The sequence below is a fragment of the Microcebus murinus genome, chromosome 12 (genome assembly GCF_040939455.1).
Source record: "Microcebus murinus isolate Inina chromosome 12, M.murinus_Inina_mat1.0, whole genome shotgun sequence".
NCBI lineage: Eukaryota > Metazoa > Chordata > Mammalia > Primates > Cheirogaleidae > Microcebus > Microcebus murinus.
The window spans coordinates 59211171-59236088 of record NC_134115.1 but is presented as its reverse complement, the minus strand read 5'-3'; the positions used below and the strand labels follow the sequence as shown (position 1 = coordinate 59236088).

At 51.5% G+C, this 24918-nt stretch overlaps 1 protein-coding gene and 1 long non-coding RNA gene across 2 annotated transcripts in view; one reads left to right on the top strand and one right to left on the bottom strand.

Annotated features, from left to right (window-relative positions):
• Positions 1 to 2353: 2353 nt before the first annotated feature.
• Positions 2354 to 24255, bottom strand: GLIPR2 (GLI pathogenesis related 2). The gene is made up of 5 exons (XM_012769974.3): positions 23963 to 24255; positions 13076 to 13184; positions 12620 to 12723; positions 10448 to 10525; positions 2354 to 3881 (listed from the first exon to the last, which is right to left on the bottom strand). Exons 1-5 carry the CDS (start codon positions 23973 to 23975, stop codon positions 3721 to 3723), a joined length of 465 nt encoding a protein of 154 aa, XP_012625428.1. The 5' UTR covers positions 23976 to 24255; the 3' UTR covers positions 2354 to 3720.
• LOC142874294 (uncharacterized) overlaps positions 24179 to 24918 on the top strand; it is a 46322-nt gene continuing 45582 nt past the window's right edge. The window contains exon 1 of the long non-coding RNA XR_012922112.1: positions 24179 to 24305. This is a non-coding gene — a long non-coding RNA (uncharacterized LOC142874294). The remainder of the gene's footprint in view (positions 24306 to 24918) is intronic.

The window sequence follows — 24918 nt, the reverse complement described above, 5'->3', positions numbered from 1 at the left end:
TCGGTCCCGTGGGCATCCAGGCTGGCAGACCTCACCTCCAGGGGTATTTCTATCCAGAATCGGGGAGGGGGTGGGCCAGGCCCTGCTGCTTCACATGCTTCTTTTCCCCACATGCTTCAGCTTTGGTGGCATTTCAGTGGCTATGTTTCTGTTTCAGGTCCCAGAGCACCAAGGCAGGAAGGAGCTCTCTCATCAGACGCTTCCAGCAGAAAGTTGGGCCTGGATCCAAAAACAACAGATGCTGGTGTGGATGCGGAGAGAAAGGAACACTTACATACTGTTGGTGGGACTGCAAATTAGTACAACCTCTATGGAAAACAGTGTTGAGATCCCTCAAAGAACTAAAAGTAGACCTACCATTTGAGCTAGCAATCCCACTACTATTTACCCAAAGAAAAAGAAGTCATTTTATCAAAAAGACACCTGCACTCTTAATGTTTATTGCAACACAATTCACAATTGCAAAGATGTGGAATCAGCCCAAGTGGCCATCAATTCATGAGTGGATTAGCAAAACGTGGTACATGTATACCATGGAATACTACTCAGCCGTGAAGAAGGATGAATTAAGGCCTTCTGAAACAATTTGGATGGAACTGGAGACCATTATCCTAAGTGAGGTGTCTCAAGACTGGAAAAAAACCCCACCACATATACTCACTATTAAATTGGAACTAATTGATGAGTACACATGGGCATAGAGGGAAGTAAAACTCAGTGGAAATCAAGCAGGGGGGAGGAGAGAGTAGGGGATGGGTGAAAAACTACCTAATGGGTACAGCGAACACTATCTGGGTGATAAGCATAACAAAATAAATACATGTAACCAAAAACATTTGTAGTCCCACAATATTTTAAAATAAAAAAAAAAACTTTAAAAAAATAAACAGAAAGTTGAGCCTAGGGAGTGTCATGGAGACCTGAAAGGATCTGATAGACCTAACTCCATGTGCTGGACCTAGTACAGCTGGATAAATTGAGTCCCAGAGAGAAGGGGCTTGCTTAGCCCCCTTGCTTAGACCTCTGAGAGGTCACAGAGCTAGGGCTTGGACCCAGGGCTCTTTCTCCTTCCCCCGCCCGCTGGCTACAAAGGAGAGCTGGAAATCTGGTCTGTTCTCTGCTATTGTTGTATTGTGGGACTTGCCATCTTTAAGAAATCCATTTAAAGGCCGGGCAAGTTGACTCATGCCTGTAATCCTAGCACTCTGGGAGGCCAAGGCAGGAGGTTACTTGAGCTCAGTAGTTTGAGACCAGCCTGAGCAAGAGTGAGACCCCGTCTCTAATAAAAATAGAAAAGTTAGCCAGGCATGGTGGCGTAGTCCCAGCTACTCAGGAGGCTGAGGCAGGAGGATTGCTTGAGCCCAGGAGTTTGAGGTTGCTGTGAGCTAGGCTGATGCAATGATACTCTAGCCCGGCCAACAGAGCAAGACTCTGTCTCAAAAAAAATAAAAAAGAAAGGAAAAATCCATTAAAGAAGTGAGATTAGTGCCCACCTGCTCACTGCTCAGCCAGCTTCGCTGTCTGGCTTCTCTTCAGCCCTGGAAAGCTCCCTTGGCCCGGCGTTTTCCTTAATCCAGCCAACTGCGGAAACAAACTCCAGCCTGCAGAGGCTGGCTCCATGCCAAGTTGCTCCACCTGGTTTTGTATGTGTATACTGGGGCTGCAGGGTGTCCCCAGGAGCTACCAGAAAGTTCATTGGCTGGCAGCTTGCCAGGTGTGGCCAGAAAAGGACCTCAGCCAGGTCTCTTCATGCCACCCATCCTCGGCTTCCTGCCAGACTCAGCACTTTCTGTTCATGGTGACACCTTACAGGAGGAGACGGTAATATTCTAATCTTTGGGGACCATCAGTTGATCTATCAGTTTGTTGGGAAGCCCCGAACAAAATGAGGGGCATGTTTTAAAGATACACAGATTCGGCCTGGAACTAGAAAGCTCAGGATCAGTTTCTCAGTAACTTCTCCTCTTGTGTCTCTCTAGCTGGCTTTCTCACTTCTGGGTATTTCCTGCTCAAAACTTGGCTCCCATACAGCTTTGGTTTGCCAAGCCCCTAATTTGAATTCACGGCATCCTTATTTTTTCAGTTTCACTGGTAAATTAATTCTCTCCACATTTCTTAGCTTGAATTCCCAGCCCATGGCCAGCCTGGGGATTGGCTGCCATGGGGCCCGACGTCCACCTTGGTCCAATCAGCCATGTGCTGGTGGGTCACATGGTTGAAAGCATGGCGGTGTGAGCAGTACAATCCACAGGCTTGGGCTTGGAGGTCTTTCTGGGGCTTGAGTTTCCAAGACTGGGATTCGGAGTCATGGATCGTCTCAGCCCCGACTAATGAATCACATTGGAGGAAGATATTACACAAAGAAAAAGTTTATTGTCTTATTAGTCAATATCCCTAGGTGAAGTGAGTGGAACGGTGTGAGGCTGTTCACAGTGCGACAAAGACCTCGAGCACCAGCACGCTGCTGCAAAGACTGGCCTGCCCACACTCCTGTCGTGGGGCTGGCCGCCCCTCACTCCCGCCCCTGCTGTCTGGACAGATGGGGCTGCCATGGTGTCAGGGACACTAGGCTTGGCATCTGGGTTGGTCCCTCCCATATGGACCTTGTGAGATTGCTATTCAGGGGAACCAAGTATAGTTTGAGGCAAAACACTGAACCAAATTAGCGTTTCTAAGCCCCCTGCCTGGGACATCTCCCTGGAACATTTGGGCTTGTCACACATTCCGGGAGGGAGCAACAGCACAGCTGCAGCCACAGTTGCCAGGAACAGGCCTGGCTCCGGCCCTGAGTAGGGGGAGGGCAGAGGCTGGAGGGCTTCCTCTAGGGGCTCGAGTGAGCTCAACCCTCACCCCCACTCTCTGACTTCATCCATCTGAGGCCGCTTGGCCAGGAGCCCAGGCAGTATGAGGGTCTCCCTCCCACTGCAGGCCTGGGCCACCTAGCGGAGGTGGGGGAGGGGAGCTTCAGGCCCCGCCCAACTCCCCAGAAAGCAGGGGCAGCATATTGAGCTCTGAAACACCAGAAAAGTTTAATAAAAAGTGGGAAGAGTGGGGTGGGGGGAAAGAGGCGGTGGTGGTAGTGGTATTTTGCTATTTAAAGGTAGAAAAATGCAAGGAAGTAAAGCTTTTCTCTGTTTGTTCTTTGGCAATCCCATTAGGCGTGCAGGAGAAAGCCACATTTTACAACTGACGAATCTCAATGATTCTATCGATTGGAGCCCTGCCTGCCGCACGTTTCCAGTGGAAGCTGCTTTATATTTACATGTTTAAAGCTGTATTTTATGTCACATTTAAATGAGGGTTTAATACTCTTAAATATCTACCAAAAGTAGATTACAATGCATGAAGATCACATAAAATGAACTTCACTTCTCAGCATCACAGATAACAAATATTTTGAATACAGAAAGTCCAGGGATGGATATTAGAAGTAAGAAAAGGTACAAAAGAAGTTGGCTTAGAAACACCAAATTTAGAAAAAAATTGACTTCTCCCCCAAATCCAAACAATTGCGGTCTAGGTAACCACCAGAGTAAATGCTTCCTATGCTCGTCCCTTTAATACGAATGTGCTCCCGCGGCACTGTATGTGCAAGTGTGTGTACAAGAGACGCTCACGCACGTCACACACACAAGCACATACATCCACAGGGACAGGCACACAGCTGGGTTTTGGTTGTTCTAGGCACTTCGTATCCACATTCCCATTACTTTGGACAAGTTACTTCTTCGGAGGCAGGACATTTTCTTCGAAGAAGCCCTGGTTGACGACATTCCCTGCTGGGAAGTATCTGGCCACCACGAAGGAGGAGCCGTCACTTGCAGATGCTTTCCCCACGCCCATCTTCTTTGTGTTCTTCCACACCATGGCCGTGAAGTGTCCTGTAGGGGAACAGGCAGAGGGACAGGGAAACAGGTGACTTAGCAGAGCCTTAGGAAGGACACTGCAGAGGATTCTCGAACCCCCGTACCACCTTGCCAGGCTTAGGGCAGTGTGATTTTCAGACACCAATCACAGGAAGGAGTGACAAAACACACCACTCGTGTGACTTCTGAAGCGGGCCCTTTCAATCAACCACACAGACCTCACCCACCTCACCACTTTCCGAGGGTCTTCCAGAGATCATGACAAAACCTGGTGACCCCAACAATTATGATGCCACTCCACCTGGCACCTGCCTCCAACCGGGCCCCCAAACTGTACTCTTCAAGGTCCCTAATGTCCTGCATGCTACTCTCCAGAAGCTCCTTTTTTGTCTTCATCTTCTTTGACACTTTAGGGACATTTGCTACAGTCATCTCCTCCCCTCTTTTGGTTTCCATGATGCCACTGTCTCTTGGTCTTTGTCCTGTCTCACTGCCGCCTCCTTCTCCTCCTCCACCTCCCCAGTAAATGCTGAAGGACCTGCATTTCCCCGGCTCCATCCTGGGCTCTCTTTTGTTTTCTCTCTGCACTCTTTAGATGATTTCATCTTTCCCTGGTTCCCACATTTATTTCTTCAGCTCAAATCTCTGCTCTGTGTTCCAGACACAAGTACTTACCGGACATTTCCACTTGGCCGACTCATAGGCATTTAAAATCTAACCTATCCAATCTCACTCTCGATTTTGCCCCCCCCACACACAGATTAAGTCCTCTCCTAGCCCTCCGCTTTCCATCAGCTGCACCTCCGTGCACACCGCTAGGGGTGACTCTGCACTCCTCCCTCTGCCTCATTCAATCCTGAAGAATCCAACTTTAAAATACATCTCGAGCCATCCATCCCAAATCCTTGGTCCCAACCACAAACGTTTCTCACCTGGACCACTGCAGTAACCTGACGGGTTCTATGGAACCCACCTTGGCCCCTCCAATCCCTTTTCCATTTACAAATTCAGAGTGATCATTTTGAGACACAAATCACATCTGTTTACTTCCCTGCTTAAAAATCCTTCGCTCACTTCCAAGTGCACCTAGAGTGAATGGAAGGCTTCGGCCGTGGCCGCCTCTCCATTCCTGAACACACGGGGTTATTCCCCACCACGGAACCCTGGCACACACTGGCCACTGTGTGGGGCACTCCTGATCACCAACAGCTCTTGTCCCTTAGGTCTCAGGCCATATGTCACTTGTTCAAAGAAGGCTTTTGCAATCACCCTTTTATTTACTAAACACCTCCCTTCCAGGACATTCTTACCACACCCTGTTTTTCCCTTCAGAGCATTCTTACCATTTGCAATGATAAATGTGTTTGATTACTTGATTATTGTTTGGCTCCTGCACCTGACTATGAGTCCCATGTAGGCAGAGACCAGGTTTGTTTTATTCACCAAAATACACCCAGTGCCTTGGCATAGTCTGGCACATGAAAAGTGTAAAATAAACTTTTGTTGAAGGGATGAATGGACTAAATGAAGGAAAGTCGTATGGAAGAATCATCTTAGACTCAGCCTCCACTTGCCCAGGAAGTGCAGGCCTCCTATGTTCTGAGGTCTTTGAGACCTTGACAAGTTCCAGCCTCGTTCAAGTCCCTCTGCTCTGAGCCAAAAGGCCCAGTTCCTTTCCAAGCTGCTGCTCCAGCCTCCAGACACTTCTGTGTCTCGTGAAGCTTCTTGGCACCAGCGTCCCACTTCTCAGGCTGTCTTCACTCGCTGGTCTTTTTAAACTACTAACATAGCTCAGCTGACAACTCTCCTCCCATTTGGGGGTCAAAGAGTTGATGCTGTAATTGCATTCTTTGCTCAATGATCATAAATTCTTCTCATCTCTCGGGAGTAGATGTAAGGCACTCATCCCTCCCATCTCCATCGTTTAGCGCTGGCAGACATCAATGGGACATTTACTTCCACGTCACAGGATGGCATTCATTTGCTAAAGCAACCCTGAAGAGATTATGTTTCCTCCTAAATATCTGGCTTGCAATTGGGCAAGCTATGTGAGGGCAGACACCGCATCTGTGTTAGTGACCACCATATTCCCAGTGTTCAGCACTCAGCTTGGGACATAGTAGATGCTCAATAAATATTTGGTGAATAAGGAAGAGACAGAAGGAAGGAGGAGGAGGAAAAGCATGATCAGAGCAGCTAAGTTTCCCATAAGGTGGTTGAGAAAGAAAGAGGACAACCACCTCACACACATTAGGATGGCTATAAAAAACAAAAAGAACAATAAAAGAAAATGACAAGTTTTGGCAAGGATGTGGAGAAACTGGAACTCTTGCACATTGCTGATAGGAACGTGAAATGGTACAGCTGCTGTGGAAGATAGTTCCTCAAAAAATTAAACATAGAGTTACCATATGATTCAGCCTCCAGGTTTACACCCAAAAGTGCTACAAGCGGGATTCTGATCTTTATACACTCACGTTCACAGCAGAGAGGCTAAACAACTGGCGCCAAATCATGCAACCTAAATGTCCATCAACAAAAGCATAAACAAAATGTAGTGTGTGTGTGTACACACAATGGACTATTCTACAGCTTTAAAAGGGAATTCCGATATACGCTATAATATGGAGAAACCTTGAAAATGTTATGCTAAGTGAAATAAGCCAGACATGAATGGAAAAACATTGTATGACTCCATTTATATGAAGCACCTGGTCAAGACTGAAAGTAGAAGTGGTTACCAGGGGCTGGGGTTGGAGGTGGAGGAGGGAGGGATGGGGAGGAGCTATTGTTGAAGGGTCCAGAGTTTCAATTTGTAAAGATGAACAAGTTCTGGAGATAGATGGTCATGATTGCACAACGGTATAGATATATTTAATGCCACTGAATTACATATTTCAAAATGGTTAATGGTGTAAATTTGATGTTAATGTATGTTCTACAAAATTGAAGAGAGAGAGGGAGAGACAGACAGACAGATACTGGTATCCACACTCTCCTAATCCTTCAGGAAACACCCAAATTGGTACTTCCCATTGCAACTTGCATACGGTAAGGACTAAAAAAAAAGGTTCATTGATTAAATTCCACGTTTCCCCCCAAAGTTGAACTCCATTTTTATAATTTTTAAATTTAGGCCGGGCGCGGTGGCTCACGCCTGTAATCCTAGCACTCTGGGAGGCCGAGGCGGGCGGATTGCTCAAGGTCAGGAGTTCGAAACCAGCCTGAGCAAAAGCGAGACCCCGTCTCTACTATAAATACAAAGAAATTAATTGGCCAACTAATATATATAGAAAAAACTAGCCGGGCATGATGGCGCATGCCTGTAGTCCCAGCTACTTGGGAGGCTGAGGCAGCAGGATTGCTTGAGCCCAGGAGTTTGAGGTTGCTGTGAGCTAGGCTGACGCCATGGCACTCACTCTAGCCTGGGCAACAAAGCGAGACTCTGTCTCAAAAAAACCCCAACAATTTAGATATAATTTATTTATTTGTCTATATCCACAAAGGATTTGAGGTTACTAAATTCTTTAGGAAAATAACCAAATGTAAGCACTAATCCATATAGTTAATATGATATAATTGAAGCAAGAATTAAAAGAAAACAAACCCTAAGTACAATTGTGCATCTTTATCACTTTCCTTTAAAGTTGTATTAATTGCTACTTCGTAAACCCTGGTTTTATGCTCAGAATAGAGGAGAAGCTCTTCTTGCCAATGTGTTCAAATTAGTATAAGAACACCCTTGGTTTTTTTTTCTCTTTCTTTCTTTCAAATCTACCCTTGGTTCTTATATTTTTGAGTCACAGCTCCAGGCTCCCAGCAGCTTTGCCCAGTGTCACTGCTTCTGTGAGGCTGTCTGCTCACTCGGGCTCAAGCCCTTTCTCACACAAGCCTCTCTCAAGAGATCACACTCGTTGGCCGTTGACCCACTCCCTCTCTCTGTCTCCCAGAAAAGGAAGAAGCTGCCATTTATCCACTGGTTGCCAAGCAAATTACAGGCACAAAGTGCACATCAGCAGCCCAAATGCCTGTGACAGCTTTTTCCAAACAGATGAGGCTAAGCAATCTTTCCTCTTGCTGGGGAGGTTTCTGTCTGCACAGAGATAATTAAGTTATGGGTACGTAGAGATTAATTAAAGGACACAACTTCCTTAGCAACCATCAGATACACACTGGTTTCTAATTCTAATCTACTAACAAAGGTTCCTTTTTCTTTTTCCTAAAGGGATCACGTCCTCTTTCCTGCCATGGACTCAAAATTTCTAGAATATACCTTTGAAAAACGTATTTAATAAGTTATAGTATATCCTGGCAAGTATTGTGTGTATATCCTGCACAATAATGTGCAACAGCAAGAAAGAATGAGCAAGCTCGTTTTGTACTAATATGGAACAATCTCTGACAAGTGTAAAAGAGACCATATACTTTGACACCAGCGTGTGAAAAAGGGGGAAAGAGAACATATGTCCACAAATGCTGGCAGAAGCTCAGGATAACTCCAGATTGATGCACAAGCAACTAGTATCTCTGGTTGCCTTTTGGGAGGGAAAGTGCTGGAAGTCAGGGCTGGAAGGAAAACTTTCCGGCTTATATCAATTTTCATATCATGTAAAAATACTATTCATTCAGAATAAGTAAACAAACCTACCTATTTAAACAGAATATATCAAAGTAATTATAAGAAACCATTTCTCTCCACTCAGCACATAGCTGAGAACAGTGTTCATCACCAGGTGGGGTTGGGGGTGGGGATGGATTACAGAATATTTCAAAGGTCCTGTCTCCTACAACGTGGACTCAGGTCAGGGAATCCCTGAAAAACAGTGCAGCAAGAAGGTGGGCAAGGGGTCTGGGGGAGGCTGAGGCAGGGTGGGCCTGAGGATCTTTAAGGGTCTTGCAAGCCCCAATTATGACACCACCCAAAGCCCCACTCCTGTCTTAGGATCAGGCTCGGTCTGTTCCCAGGCATTGCCCACTGGCACAGGGGCTGCCTGCCCTGGGGTTTTTCCTCTTTAGAAATGTGGGGTGAGGGGTGAAACAGGCAGTCAGTGATCATGAAAACTTGAGCCCCATTCTCAGCCACTGACTCTTTTGAGATTCCTACCTTAGAGCAGGGGGCATGGAAAAGGCATTAGAACAGGGCCAGAAGGCATGAGAAAAGCCTCTTCTCTTTTGTAGGCCTCAGTTTACCTCTCTGCAAAATGGGTAGAATAAAGCTCTGCTTTCAAGCAGTGTCGTGAGGCTGCTGTGGCGGTGGATGTGGAGGCCCTTTACAACTATCCTGTGCTGTGCACACACATGAACAGCACTAATAACTCGCTCTGGCACAGTCCGATTGCTCCAGAATCTTGCTCACAGCTAAAGCAAACCCACAAGGTATGAAATACAATGCCTTGTGGAGACTGATCTTTACTGACAGAAGACAAGGTTCTGCCTACACATCCTCACTTGAGGGTAGGAGGCTGTTACTGCTCCCTCCCCTGAGCATGACAGCAGCCTCCCTGGCCTGGGCCTCGGGAGTCAGCTGCGAGGAAAAAGGCCCAGCAGATGCTTCTGCCTCTGCCCAGAGTCCCACCACACGGCTGCGGTTGCGAGAACCCCTGCTCCTAAGGGCGGGCAGCAAACGACAGGAAACGGTGACTGGCTCTGAGAACATGTCACTTCCTGCCTCTGAAGCAACCTCCAGAGGGTGGAAGGTCGCAAGGGGCTCCTGTGGGTGAGACAAGGGTGGGGTGGGGAATGGGGTGGGCACAGAACCCCCTTTTCGGCTTCCCTAGTGCCTTCTGGTCAGCGAAGGTCACACCCCCTTCTCACAAGGGCCTGGGCCGCAGGTGGAGTCTGAATCGGTTCTGAGGAAAGACAAGGGCCAGGTGAGCCCTAGGGCACAGTCAACTGAGTGGTCCCCGCTTACCGTGGAGGAGGCCTGGAGAAGGGCATGGGCCCCAGGGAAGGCTCTCCCTGCTCTGAACCACCAGCTCTCAAAATGTCCCTTAGAAGCCACCACCTTGTCCCTCTCCCTTGGGGAAAGGGAACTGACCCATGTTCATACAACAAATAGTGCCAGAGCTGAGACTAGATCCAACATCTCTGCATCCCAAGCTCATCTGAACCACAAGCTAGGGTGAAGGGGGAAGGAAAAATGCCAGGGAGGCTGAGGGTAGGGAGCTCCATGGGAAGGGTGTAGGGTGTGGATGAGGCCCCTCCCTGATGGCCCCAGGGAGCCACAGCAGTTTAATCAGGAGAGCAGCACTGGACAGGGGTAGAAGTGTTCGGGTCACTGGGAGGAGGATGGGTTGGAGGGAGCAGGGTGACCAGCTAAAGGTGCTGAGGCACCAACATAGGAGTAGAGCTCTAAGTGGCTTTTAAAATCCAGTCTCCTATGACACAGTCTGTGAAGTGCAGAGCCCTGAGCTGCTGGGGCAGGGCCAGTGCTGGGACACTCTCAGGTGGAGGGCACGTGGGGGTGGCTGGCCAGGTGCTGGGAAAAAGAGAGCTTTGCCCTCTGGGCACAGTCAAGCCAGTGAAATATGGAAGAGGCAGAACTGCCCAGGGCTGGCTGCTGATGAGATCCTGTCACTCACCAGTCCCCGAGGTGAAGCCAGGCTGCTGGAAGTTGTAGTTCTTGATCTCGCCATACCATCTATCAGCCACCTCCTTTCCTGTATGGAAATGACATTGTTCTAAAACTCAGCAACAAAATCCACCCACTCCCTATTCTCTGCATCTTCTCCCGTCAACCCCAAACCACCCATCCCGCAAATAGACGTCTGATAAAGCAACAATGAGCTGAAACACCTTGGGTGCTCCTTGCAGGCGCCTAGGGACTCCTGCCCACGAGCACGCCCAGGCTGAAGAGTGGGCCTTCTTGGGGCTTGGGAAGAGCCCTGGCCTGGGTCAGGGAACCTGTATCTGTGCCCCCCTGAGCCCCCACCACTGACTCGCTGCATAGTCCTGGGCAAGGCCTTCCCCTCTCTGGGCCTCTGTACAACAAAAAGGTCGAATGCAATGTGCTTCAGGGGTCTTCTAATGATGCTTGCAGTTTCTGGGAGACTCTGCCCTCATCCCACCCCACACAGCCACCCCATGTGTGGCTCCTGAAATGGCACAGAAGAAAAGACAATTGGGCCAGCAAGCCAAGGGTCTCCTCCACTGCAGGCAGGAGGCCCTCGCCTGGAGCGTGTGCTGGCCCACAGTGGTGACCTGAGACGGCAGTGCCCTGGAGGCTGCTGGTCTCAGAGCCAGAGGTGAGAGCCTTGGACTTCAGAGCAGTCAGTCTCAAAATTTAACATGTGCGTGAATCACCTGGGGATCTTGTCAAAATGCAGATTCAGATTTCAGTAGGTCTAGGGAGGGACCTGTGGTTCTGCCTTTCTGTCCCCAGGTGCTGTTGCTGAGCCATGGTCCACACACATTAGCCTCACCTGGAGAGCGTTTAAAACTCACTAGGCAGGGGTCCTCAAACTTTTTAAACAGGGGGCCAGTTCACTGTCCCTCAGACCGTGGAGGGCCATTGGAGAGTGCGGCGCACATTCCACACATGCGCACTGTGGGCCCGGGACGAGTTGGCTGCTAAGCAGGACAGGCAGCGGTGGCAAAAACACCCGGCGGGCAGGATAAATGTCCTCGACGGGCCGTATGTGGCCTGTGGGCCATAGTTTGAGGACCCCTGCACTAGAGCCTGGGTCCTTCCTCAGATTGTCTGTGCCAGTATCTCTGGAGGACAGACCCAGGCACTGGCTTTTTTTCAAAGCTCCACAAAAGATTCCAATGTGTGGTCAGAGTAGGAACCGCTGCCTTAGAGATCACTTACCCCACCCCCTCTCTGCAGAGGCCAGACAGTGGCTTGCTCAAGGCTCCTCAGGGAGCCACTGCAAGGCCAGCATGAACGCTGCCTCCAAACTGCCCACTTTCCCATCCTGTGTCTTCCCCGGACCCGTAAGGGCCACTGCCTGGGCCTGGGGAGGGAGTCGCTGCCCACACCTCTTTCAGAGGGGGCACTGTGGGCCTCGCTGTGCAGGGAGCCCTGGGTCAGGCTGTGCTGGGGAAGCCGGGAGGACTCAGGGGGCTTCCCCTGGGAGCTCCCAGGAACATGAGGTCAGGGAGGGAGTGAGTCATTCTCCGGCTGGGGTTTGGAAGAAGCTTCAGAGACCCAGACAGCTTTCTCCAGTACTCTTCCTAAAAAGCCACTTTAGGGCCGCTGGATCCAGGAAGCTCAAGAATGTTTGGTCAGTGTGGTGGGATCATTCCAGACTGAGACCTTGGATGGAGGAATTGTCTTTTCCATTATTTTTTTTTTCAAAAACAGAAAAGGCTCTATTGCTTTTTTCCAGTTACAAAAGCTATATGTTAGCACTTAAAAAATTAGAAAAATGTAAAAAAAGTAAAATTTCTCGTTAGCTGGGGATGCTTTGGTGCCCACAGCATCAGGCTGAGACTTTGTACAGACTCAGTCTGTCTCCCCCACCCCCACTCCTCGGCCTGGGAGCTCTTCCGTAAGAAGGGGCCGGTCAGTCTGACTCATCTCTGTGTCCCTGGCACCCAGCACAGGCCTGGCCCTGAGCGGCCACCAGAGACCTTGTGGTGAACTGAAGTCAGCCTGGGAGCAGATTCGGAGCTCCGGGCTTCCTTTCCCTTTCTGGACTTGTGGCCACACCACAACTAAACTATGGAGGGCGCTGGGGCCAGGAGGGGTTTGAGACCCTGTCCTAGGTCCAGCTGCGGCGGAGAGGAGGGGAGACAAGAAAGCGACCCACCTGTCTGATCGTAGGATGCCCACGCGAGGTTCTCCCCACACTGGCCGCGGCTGGACTCCGGGCTGTGCTTGAGGATCCTCGTGCTGGCCAGGGCCTCAGAATACCTGCCGGGGTCCACAGGGCTTCCTCAGGGTGGGCGCAGCCCTGGGGACCCCCCAAAGTATGAGCCCAAGCTAGTGTCGCTGAGTTTCCTTCCCTGTCCTGGACGCGCCGAGGAGGTAGAGAAGCAGCACACCTGCCTGCTTCTGAGCCTCCCAACAGCCCCATTTTATAGAGGGACAAACTGAGGCTCAGAGGAACAAAACGACATGCCTAAGTGAGTGGTACAGTGGTGATTCAAGCTTGGCTGCACCTGACCCCAAAACCCATGTCCCTCCAACCACCCCACAGTCCTCCAAGACTGCAGCAGCAGTGCCGTGAAGGGCCCAAGCCACCCCGGTGTGCTGGTGCACTCACTGCTGAGCCTCCTGGTTGAGCTTCTTGCAGAGCTTCAGTGGGGGGACGCCGTGCTGCTGTCGGTACTCATTGTGGGCCTTCAGGACCTCGTTATGAAATTGTTTGGAAGCTGGAATGATTGCAAGACAGAGAACGGCTCAGTGCAGGCAAAGACCCACCAAAGTATAATGGCTTCAGAGCAACTCCACTCACTGTGGCTCCACTCCCAGCCACACGCTGGGTTGCTGCTCCCCTCCGACACCCGGCACCCCCTTCAAGTGGCCCCGCTCCACACTGCTGCTCGTCCTGTCTCCACCCAGCACCGGCTTCCGCATCTCTGCACACCAAACCCCCATGGATTACGTGGGCCCTTATGGGCCATCTTAGGGATTCGGGTCTCTATCCAAGGCAACACAAGCCCTGAATGGGTTCAGGGGAGTGAGCTGCTCAGATTTGTGTTTCTGGAGGTGCACGGCAGGTTTGGGGGCCTGGACAGCCAGCAACAGGACTTCTGAAAGAACCTGTGGTGGGCAGTGGGGACTGGAAAGGGCTAGATTTGGGGGTCCAGAAAGTGGCTGGCTGGAGTGCAGGGTGCCCACCCTGGAGTGGTGAAACCAAGGAGACAGAGGGGCAGATGACAAAGAGGGCGAGGGAAGGGCAGCGTTGGGGAAATGGAGTGACCTGGTTAAATTTAGGTATCACTTTGACAGGAATCAGGAAGACCTAGGGAACTGCTAAAGCATTATTTTGGGGTGTGTTTGTGTGGGTGTTTCCAGAAGAGATTGCCGTGGACTAGGTGGGGAAGGTCTGTCCTCAGCGTGGTGGGTACCATCCTATTGGACAACCTGAGGGCCCAGGCAGAAACCTGCCATGGGGCAGAGCCACCGCAGGGTTCCCACTAGGACAATACCCAGTGGAGCCGTAGAAGTGGGGCCACTCCCAAGACCCCAGAACTGTAGAGCTACCAGTGTACAGCACCAGCCTGGGAAAGCCCCAGGCTCAAGACTCCAACCTGAGAGGGCTGAAGTGTGGACTGAGCGCTGCAAAGCCGCAGGGGTGAGGCTGCCTGAGTCCTCGGGGGCTCCACACCCACCCCAGTGTGCTCAGAAGGCGGGACACAGAGTCAAAGGAGATTATCCTTAAGATTTAATGTTGTTTTCCCTGTTGGGCTTTGGATTTAGTTGGGACCTACCCCTTTCTTCTTGCCTATTTCTCCCTTTTGGAATGGGAATGTCTATCCCATACCTATCCCACCACTGTGTATTGGAAGTAAATAACTTGTTTTTGGTTTTGTTATTTTTTTTTTTTTTTTTTTTTTGAGACAGAGAGTCTCACTTTGTTGCCCAGGCTAGAGTGAGTGCTGTGGTGTCAGCCTAGCTCACAGCAACCTCAAACTCCTGGGCTCAAGCAATCCTACTGCCTCAGCCTCCCAAGTAGCTGGGACTATAGGCATCCACCACCATGCCTGGCTAATTTTTTCTATATATATTAGTTGGCCAATTAATTTCTTCCTATTTAGAGTAGAAACGGGGTCTGGCTCTTGCTCAGGCTGGTTTTGAACTCCTGACCTCGAGCAATCTGCCTGCCTCGGCCTCCCAGAGCGCTAGGATTACAGGTGTGAGCCACCGTGCCCGGCCTAGAGATTTTGGACTTTTTGAGTTGGTACTGGAATGAGCTAAGACTTGGGAATATTAGGATGGAATTAATTTATTTTGTATGTGAGAAGGACATGAGCTTTAGTGGGCCAGAGATGGAGTGCTATGGTCAGAATGTCCCCTCCAAAACTCATGTTCAAATTTAATTGCCGGTGTAACAGTATTGAGTGGTGGGACCTTTAAGAGGTGATTAGATCATGAGGGCTCTGCCCTCATGAAAGGATGAATTCTGTTATTGAGGGATGGGCTCCTGATACAAGGAAGAGCTTGGCCTGATCTTCTCTCTCTGTCTCGTGTGTTTGTTTGCCCTTCTGCCCTTCCACCATGCAATAACGCAGCACGAAGTCCTCACCAGATGCTGGTGCCATGTTCTTGGACTTCTCAGTCTCCAGAACCATGAGCCAAATAAAATTCTGTTCTTTATAAATTACACAACCTATGGTATTCTATTAGAGCAGCAAAAATCAGACTAAGACACAGAGTAAGGGAAAAGTGTAGAAAAGAAAGTGGTGGTGATGGGAGGGTGACTGCTGTGATCAGTGGGCCCAGGGTTGAAGTCAGGGAAGAGGTGGAGCCCATGTCCAATTGGGTCATGACTTCAGAAATGGCAGGGTCAAGAAGGCTGTGGTTAGTGTAAGAATAGGTGGGTGAAGCCAAGGTCAAGCAAGGTTGATAGTGAACAAATACCACACCAATTTGGGTCTGAAATGGAACCCCAACATCTTCCATCCATCCAACATCTTCCATCCATTCATACATCCTTCCAACTATCCATCCATCCATCCATCCATCCATCCATCCATCCATCCATCCAATATCTTCCATGCAACCAAAATTCATCTAACTTCCCATCCCTCCAACATCCTCCACCCATCCACCCAATATCTTCTATCCATCCATCCATCTAATATTTTCCATCCATCCATCCATCTGTCCAATATCTTCCATTCATCCTCCATCTACCCATCCATCCAACATGCATCCAACATTCTCCATCCATCCATCCAATATCTTCTATTTATCCAACATCATCCATCCAACTATCCTCCATCCATCTCTCCATCTGTTCTCTCAGTGCCTTCCTTGTGCCAGGTCCCATATGTGTCCTAGGGATCCAGAGACAAATCAGCCATATCCTGCCCTCAAAGAGCTCACACACAGAAGGGAGACAGCCCTGTAAACAGAGACTAGCTGTGTGATAGGTGCCAAGATGCAGGTAAGCAGAAGCTCAAGAGGAACTTGGAGAAGATCAACCAAACATGGTCTGGGGGATCAGGAAGGAGGTGACCCCTGATTTGAGGCCCCAAAGATGTATGGACAGGAGCGAGGCAGGCTAAGATGGTGAAGGCACTGAACACCAGCCTTAGGAATCTGGGAGTTCTGTGGAAATGGAGGTGAGTTGGGTGACTTGTGGGTGAGGGCCACAGAGGGCCCTTACACTGAGCTGGTCCCAGCTGGCCAGAAGCCTGTCTCACAAGGGCTGGCTGTGGGTTAGTGGCAGGAAGGGTGTAAACCAGAGCATAAAGGAAGTGCCACACTCCTTCCTCTGTCCCAGGTCACATATTCACCAGTGGCTTTCTTTTCCTCTGCTCCCTTTTACCCAAGGATAAGAGATGACCCAACAGGGAGTCCTCATTCCATCTCTCATAGCAAGAGCCCCTGGGCCTTCAAACCAAATCTCATGAGACCTCTGAGGGGACATGAGATGAGGCGAAGAAGACCTAGGGCTTGCCCTCAGGGGGCTTGGGGCTAGCTGCAGACCCAGGAGGTGGAGATAACTGCAGCTCACAACTGCACAGGTGGAGCAGTTGTGCCAAGGGCTTTCTGATAAAGAGGAAGTGGACTCTTAAATAAAGAGTAAGCGGACTCTGGGTCTCAGCAAGGCCGTCCAGTGAGATCCAGGTACAGTAATGTGGGGTGTAGGAGGGATGATGGGGAGGTGTCTGAATCCCAGGATTTGGGAGGTTTGGGTTGCAGGCAGAGGATGGGGATACAAAATGATGACAAAGGCATGGAGGTGAAAACTGGTAATGGTGACTAGGCTTAAGGCAGAGGGTGGAGCTAAACCTGAAGTATCAGGTCTTTGTGGCCAACAGGCAGAACAAGCCCTAGTTGATAAGAAAGACAAAGATTTCAGGTCTCCTGGCAGGAGGAGAAAAGGGAGAGGTGTTGTTTAATCACGGATATAGAGTTTCAGTTTTATGAGATGAGAAAGGTCTGGAGCTGCTTCACAACAGTGTGACTATACATCACACTACTGTACAGCACACTTAAAAGTTTCAGGTTTAGCATGTTAATGTGGTATTTGGGATAAGCAGTCACAGAGGCTTTTAAGGACTATCTCACGGGGAGATGGTAGGAGCCACAGCAATTCACAGGAGCCCACTGGGAGTTGAGGACAGGTTAAAAAGGAGTCAGCAGGGAGGTGTGGCTGCCAGAAACCCACGGCCCCTGGGCCATGGGCTGCTTCCCCAGCCCGGCCCCTGCTCTGTGTGAGACGCAGTGATGATCTGAAGTGTGTTTAGAGGCTGGAAGTGAGGTCTTATGGTTCAAGTGCTGGGCAAGCTCACCCTACAGAAGATTACACTCTGCAAGACACCGTGGAGGCCCCTGATGAATTCTGAGGCTCCAGAGGGAAAAGCTGGGGCCCGTGGGTGGAAAGGGTAGGACGACAGATTAACTCAAGCTGAGAAAGACCTTCCTACTGATCAAAGCTTTCTGAAGACTGAAAAGGGCCACTTCACACAATAGTGAGCACTCTACCACTTGGGGAATGCAAGCGGGTGAGCCCTCCTCAGGGGGATTCAGGCCCTGGGTGAGATGAGATCCTGTAAGGTCCCATCAGGGTGGGGGGAGAGGAAACAAGATGAACCGAACCAAGACTTGCAGGAGTTTCCTGAGCTTCTCTAAAGAGACAGAGTGACCGAAATGAGGGTGTGTGAACAGGCAAGGGCACACGGATGGGTACACACAGTCAAGGTGTAGGAGGGTCCCCACCTGAGTGGCAGGCTTGGCCAGGCCTATCCTAAAGCCCCTTCCAGTTCCCACGTCCCAGGCAGGGTCTCGTGGGATACCACGGGAACTGCGTGAGACTTAGCAGCATGTGCAGTGGTGGCCACGGAAGCATGAGGGGAGGGAGGGCTGCCTGGAGGAGGTGTTTCTACACCAGGAAGCATGAGGTGAGGAGGCAGAGGGCACAGAAAGGGCCAGGGTGGAAGGAACTAAGCACATCCGGGGCCCCTGAGGAGGTGGGGGGAGGAGGACAGAGAGTGGGTGGCTAGCGGGAAGCAAGTTTAAAGGCAGCCTGAGTGTAGGGGTTAGTTTGCCTTGAACCCCACGGTGCTGCAGGCCCCAAGCCTCCTTGGCAGACAGGGACAAATAAGGCTGCTAAAAACTAGGTCACTGCACTCCCAGAATGTGGGAAGTAAAGAGAAACAAAAGTGAAAGTTCCTGTGCCCAGAAGCTGAAGCCAGGCAATGTCCTCAGCAGGGCCAGGGTCCAGGCCAGGGTTCTCTGGAAGGGACAGCAGGTCTTTCTGGCAATCAGGAGTGGAGCCCGCTCTCCCCTCTGGCCACACCTTGGGCAGTGCTGGGAGTCCCCTCCCCCTTTGGCAGCCAGTCTCGGCCTAGTGGCTCCCCTGCTCAGGGCCTCAGCCCCAGGGAGGCAAGTTATCAATGGTGACCACACCCAGCAAGAGGCACACCCCACTCCTGCAGAAAGACCCAAGAACACAGATAAACATTAGGGGGAAAAGTCAAAGAAAAAACACACATCCCCATTCAAGTAGGCAAAGCTCTCACAGCCACTCTGCCAGGAGGAAGGGCAGGGATTGCACCCTCATTTTGTAGCAGGGTAAACTGAGGCTCAGAAAGGCCACACAGCCCCGGAGTGCCAGAATGAGGAAGAGGTAGGGCAGCCTGGCCGTGCTCCTGCTTTCTTCTGCTCGCTGCCACCCCTGTCTGCGGGCTGGGCCTTCGCATCATCTTACTTACTTCTCACCACCTTTGGGGGAGCTTCCATGACCTTAGCCATTTTTTTCTATTGGGAAATTGAGGCTTGAGAAGGGAAGCTACCTGCCCAACTCCCCACAACTGGTCCAGGGGTGGGCCCTTCAGTGGCGAGACTAGAGCTCAGGCAAAGCCCCTGTACTAACCCCCAACCACACAGCCCCAGGGTCATGAGCCAAAGGGATGACAGAGAAGACATGGGGGTAACCCAGGAGGCTGAGGAGGACAAGGACCAGGCTCAGGGGGAACAGCGAGAAAAGCAGGGGAAAACAGACGCCATCAGATCTGAAGGGGGAGAGGAGGAGGAAGGAAGAGGAGAAAAGAACTAAGATGTCTCCAAAGCATTCACTGTGCCACGCGCTTTACAGACAGACCTGCCTGAGGGCCCCAGAGACAAATCAGGGACTTCAGAGTAGAGGTTTGGGGGGTGGCCTAGATTTGGGGCTTCAGATAATTAAAGATCCGAGCTGCTGGAAGGTGGCAGGGGCTGCCTGGGCCTGGCTCCCGGGGCTGGGCTGTCTGTGCTGCGGAGGAGGGTGCCCGCACTGTAGGTGGGGCTGCCCGGGCCCTGGGCGCTGGAGGCTGTGTAAAGATCCTGAGGTCTGCGCCCTGCCTCTTCCCTTTGGGCTTTGGCTGGGACAGGTTTCTCCCTCAGCATCATCTCCTCTCTGAGGCCTCCTGAGCCCAGCCTGACTCATTCCTCTGCCCTTTCCAGACTCCCCAGGAGAGAGGCCCGTGGCAGTCAGGGGCCAGGGCAGGAGTTGTGAACAGGTCCCTCTTCACCCTCAGCAAGAGGCTAGAAAGTAACCTGCTCCTGCCTTTTGGACAAAGCTGGTTTTGCTTGTTTATCAGGAAGAAAGCATTAAAAAGTGACAGTTAAAAAAAGAAAGGATAAGTTTCAGATGGGTATCTCCTCCTGCTCTTTTAAGCCTGGGTTCCAGGAATTTCAATAGGCAAATCCCAGCTCTGCCTTTTTTTTTACTAGCTGTGTGATCTTTGGCAAGTTGCTTAATCACTCTGTGCCTCAGTTTCCCATATATAAAATGGGGATAGCAGTATCTACCTCACAGGGTTGTTGTGAGGATTAAATAGATTATGTCTAATTATTATTATTGTTACCATTGGGCAGAAACCCTTTCACGTGTGGCTTTAGAAGAACTTGCTCCCATCCCTTCTTGGTCAGAGCCCTTCCCTGCCTTTAAATTGATCTTTGACGGCAATTTGCAGTATCTTTGAGCTCAGATATTTGCTAAGTGAATGACTGAGATTCTTACATCAGTACAGTGAAGGCAGTAGGACAGGATTCCTCTGTTCTTCACAGACGAGGAAATTGGGGTCTTTGGTGGGGGAGGCATGCAGATTGTCTGAGGTCACACAGTGAGTCCACATTAGAACCAGATCTAAGAGTAACCCTCCCATCACCCCATCCCCGGCCCAAATCTCCCACATTTTCCACTTTACGTACAGCTTCCTCTTTTCACAATGGCCAGAATGATGTCAATAAGGAGTTGCTCAATTGCTTATAGGAACAAGGAATCCCCCACCCCCTAGCATGAGCCTCCTCCAGGCTGCCCCTGTCCAAAGCCAGTGGCTGTGATCCAGGAGCCAGGGCTGCCTCCCTCAAGGCCAGCAGAGAGGCAGCCCATCCTCCAGCCCTGCCTGCCTAGAGGCAAGTCCCTGCCCCTTTGGGCCCTGGGTTCCCCATCTGTGTGTGAAGGAAGGATGACATCTGTGGTTTTCATAATGTCTTCAAAGCAGGGAAACCCTTCCTTCGAAGGAAATCTTCAATAAAATCAACACATAGAAATGGAACCACCACGGCTGACCCAGCCCACACAGCTTCTCCCTGCAGACTTCTGAGGTCCCCCCTCCGTAGAAAACCCCTGGGCTAGTTGGTCGCTAAAGGATTTTCTCCTCTGGTGGCATCTGGTGCTAACAGATGTGGGCTGAGGGACACTAACATTCTTAGAGATGATGAGAGTGCTTGTGGAGGTCCCCATGGGCCAGAGCCCAGGCTGGGAAGGGGAGCGGGGGTGGGGGCAAGTGTGCAGCGTGGTAGAGAGGAAAGGGGAATTCAGAGCTGGGTTCAGGTCTGCTTGCTTACTTACTGGTCAATGTGTGAGCTTGGGCAATGTACTCGACCTCTATAAATTTATAAAATGCATTGATAATAACTCTTTGTAGCACTGTTACAATGGTTATTAACAGAAAATGCCTAGCTCCCTGCCAAGCATGCAGTGGGAGTTTAATAATTGGTAATCACTATTATAATACTAGGGAGAAGAGGCTCCCACTGAGCCCAAGGCCATTCATTGCCTTTCTCTGCCACACCACACTGCACACTGAGGCCCAGAAGAGAGACCAAGGCTGGGACCTGGCAGTCTCCGCACACCAGGCCAAGCATCTTCTGGAATTTAAGCTGTGTCAGTTGTGTGATAATTTTAAAATAATGCCCATTATCCCAGTAGGCTCGGGGGCATATCTGAGGTTACAGATGAAAAAGAAACTGGCTCCTATGCACTGATAAGGAAACTGAGGCCCAGAAGAGGCAGGGACTGATTCCTTATGACAGTCATCATGGAACCACATAGATCCCCTGCGTGCACAGACATCTGTGAGAGCTACCTGTCCTGCAGACACAGACAGGCTTGGCTGGTAGCCTGGAACTTCAAGGTTGGGTTTGTGCTGAACACCCATTGGTCACTGGGTCACCCAGAAAAGTCACCTTTCCCTAGGGGTGCTGAGGAAAGCCAGATACTATTCCGGGGACTCTCAGTCTTATGGGAGGAGACAAATGAAGTACATGTGGCTATGAAGGAGACAGGCCTGGGTTGGATTCTGGAAGATGCCTGGGTGTGTATGTCAGAGTGGGAGGGTAGGGGTGGCACCTAAATCAACCAGCTCTAACCTGCCTTCCTACCAGCAGTGAGAAGTCATTCTCCTCTGAAACCTGCCCAGGGCTGCACCTCCAGGCCTGGAAGACATCTCCGCCATCTTGCATGCCTCTGACCCTTCCCTCTACTTCCCAATAGGTTGTCACCAAGTCTGCTCAAGGCCACCATCTCGCAAATCCACTCCCTCCTCTCCATCCCCACCCCCCACTGCCCTAGATGCCTCTGTCATCTCTTGTCTGTGTGACTACAGTGGTCCCCCATCCTCCACCTCCACCCAGGCACAGCTCTGGTCCTGCTGCTTTTGGATCGGTACCTTTCAATGGCACCCAGGTCCCATAAAATAAAATCCAAATTCTTGAGCCCTCTGGGATTCGACCACCACCTTCAGTGGCTCCCATGCAGTGGAGATCTCTACCCTACTTGGGCTCCCACCATCTTTCATCTGCACCTGTCTTTTGGCTTGGATCACTTCCCAACCCCATACTGGAGCCAGGTGGTACCTGTTTGTCCCCCTAATCAGCTTTATTTATTCATTTCACAATCCACATAAACACTCTTGGGAACAGGGGCCATGTACTTCGTTGCACTGTGTCCACGGCTGGGGTGGAATGGGGGAAGAAAGGAGGGATGAACAGACAGAAGAGTGGGCACACAGCTGAATATTAGTAGTTCTGAAAACTGTGCCTTAGGGAAGAAGCCAGAAACAACTGATTAAGATGTAGCTGAAGAGAATTTGTGGGTTTTCTCCTAAATCTACAGAGAAAGGAGTTGATTTCCCAAGTATATATCTCAAAGTGCTCTCTCCCACCTGCCATACTTTGGCCCCATTTCCACCTATCATCCTGCTCTTTTAACTATATGACAACCCATTATGTCACCTTTCCATACCATGAAGCATCCTGCAGAACATATGGACCACCCTCATTACAAAGATGGGGAAACTGAGGAACAGAGAGGGAAAGGGCCTTGCTCAGTATCGCACAGCAAATGATTGGCACAGCCAGGGCTGAAGGCCAGACCTGCGTCTAGAGCCCGAGCTAAGGTTGATTAGGTTAGCACCAATGCCAGGGAAAGCCACTTGTTCCCCATGCTGGCATCTCCTGAGTCTGATCCTGGAGGACAGATCCAAGAAGGGACCTAGACGTACTCATCTGAGGCTGACAGCCCTGATAAAGAAGATTTCTGAACCCTGTTCAACGGCTGTTCATCAAGAGCCTCCTGTGAGACAGGAACGATGCTGAGATCAACATGGCCCAGATGGCTGGCATGAGGAGTCAGTGGGAAACAGGTTTATGGCTGAATACCGGTCCCAAGCCCACTGCAGGGAGAAGCAACAAAGAACACACTAGATGGGGTGGTCCCTCTGCAGGGGAATCAGGGATGGGCTCCCAGCCCAGGAGTTGAGCCTAGAAGGATGGGGAGGATTTTCAGGCTGGGGAGTGGGGGTGGTGAGTGCCGGGTAGGGAAACCCAGCAGAAGCGACTGGTGTGCAAGCCTCAGGACAGCTGGAGAGTAGAGTGCAAGCAAGGGGTGGTGATCAGCTCCTGGCGCCTGAAGGGAGACTGAAGAAATAGATCGTTTCACTCCGCAGACAATGGGGTGGAAGGTGTTAGGGAGTGGGAGGAGGAGATCTGCATTTTAGAAAGTTCATCCGTGTAACCACACCTGAACAGCTAAAAGAAGAAAATAAGTAAATAAAAAGAAAAAAATATATAAAAAGTCATCCGACAGCCAGTGGTGAGGACACACAGTAACAGGTCAGAGAAAAAGAGGGAGCCAGACTGAGCCTGGCACACGGGAGCCAAGCACAGATGGGCTGCTAGGGAGAGAAGAGACAACGAAAGAATGAAGAGGATGCTCAGAGCTGTCCGTAGGAGGGTTAAACGGGGCAAGAAGCTGTGCAGCGTGAGATGCTGCCACAGTTTGGTGGCTTTTTCCAACTCTAACTCAGTCCTCCTGAAACAAAGCAAAAGCCACGCCTTGGCCGAACGCGGAGCGCTAATCCCATCAGCGCCTGGAAGCCCTCCCTGACGCAATCTCTGGCTCGCAGACAGGGGGACCCTCCCTCGGTCTCGCCTTCCCTCCCTGTCTCCCCGTGGCCTGACGGTCGCCCCGGCTTCCTGGCGGCCCCGGAAACTGCCCGCGCCGCGCCTCGGGGCGCTTCGCCCGCACACCCCTCCATCCCGCACCAGGGGTCCCACATCGCAGCCCGAGCAATGTCCCGCGGGACGAGGCGGCCCCTCCCCCGCTCCCCGGGGACCCCGCCGCGACGGGGGAGGGTGAGCGCGAGGGCTCGGGAGCACTGGGCTCCGAGTCCATCCCGCATCCGGCGCCGCCGCCCTGCGGGCTCACCTGACTTGCCCATGGCCGGCTCCGCGCGCTGCTGGCTCCCCGCGGCTGCGCTGCGCTGCGCTCCCGTCCGCCGCGCGCCACTCGGCGAGCCCTGGAGGGGGCGGGCGGCCGCAGCCCCTCCCCCGGCGCCGCCCGGCCCCGCCTTATAAGGCAGCGACAGCTGCAGGCGTAGGCGCCCGGGGCCACCCTGCGGGCCGCGCGGAGAACCAGCCCCGCGGAAGGCGCTCCGCCACTGCCCTGGGCTCCCCAGGTGCGGACACGGAGCCCGGGTCCCCCGGACGTCAGTCCCTAGTTGTCCCTCTCCAGATGCTTAGCGAAGCCCGCGCCTCCCACGGGGCTCCAGGTAACTCCTCAGCGGCCGACGCGCTGCGGGCATAGCGGGTGCTCACTGTCGCAGCTCAAGGGACTTTCCAACCGGCGCCGCCAGGGGACAGTACTCCCCTGACTTGGCCGGCCCCGACGGACACCTCAGGCCCCCAGTGTGCCCACTTCCCCTCCACGGTGACACCAGGCTCCCAAGGACGTCTCGTTCTAGGGAGGGGGAGCCCGTCTCCCCGGGACGTGCCCTCTGAGGCCAACCCAGGTTGGAATCGGGCGCTCCCACCCGCATGCCTCCGACCTGTCCACTTGTCCCTCAGTGCCTATCAGACCAAGCCAAATTCCCTGGAGTCTGGCCCCAGTCCTGTCTCCTCAACTCCCTAACTTTATCCCATGCTTCTGTCAGACTCGATTCTTGATATTCCTCTAACATGTTCTGGGACATTCCACCTCCCTGCCTTTCCTCATGCTGTTCTCTTGCCTGGTGTGCTGGCCCATCCCTCAGCGCCTGTCAGTCTTTCCGGCTTCCACATACCTTGACCTTTCCTGACCTTGGGGGCAGTATACACCCGGTACTGGGGAGACTTGGTCCCACTCATGGCCCCAACCCCGCAGATGAAGGCACAGGCCGAGTCACC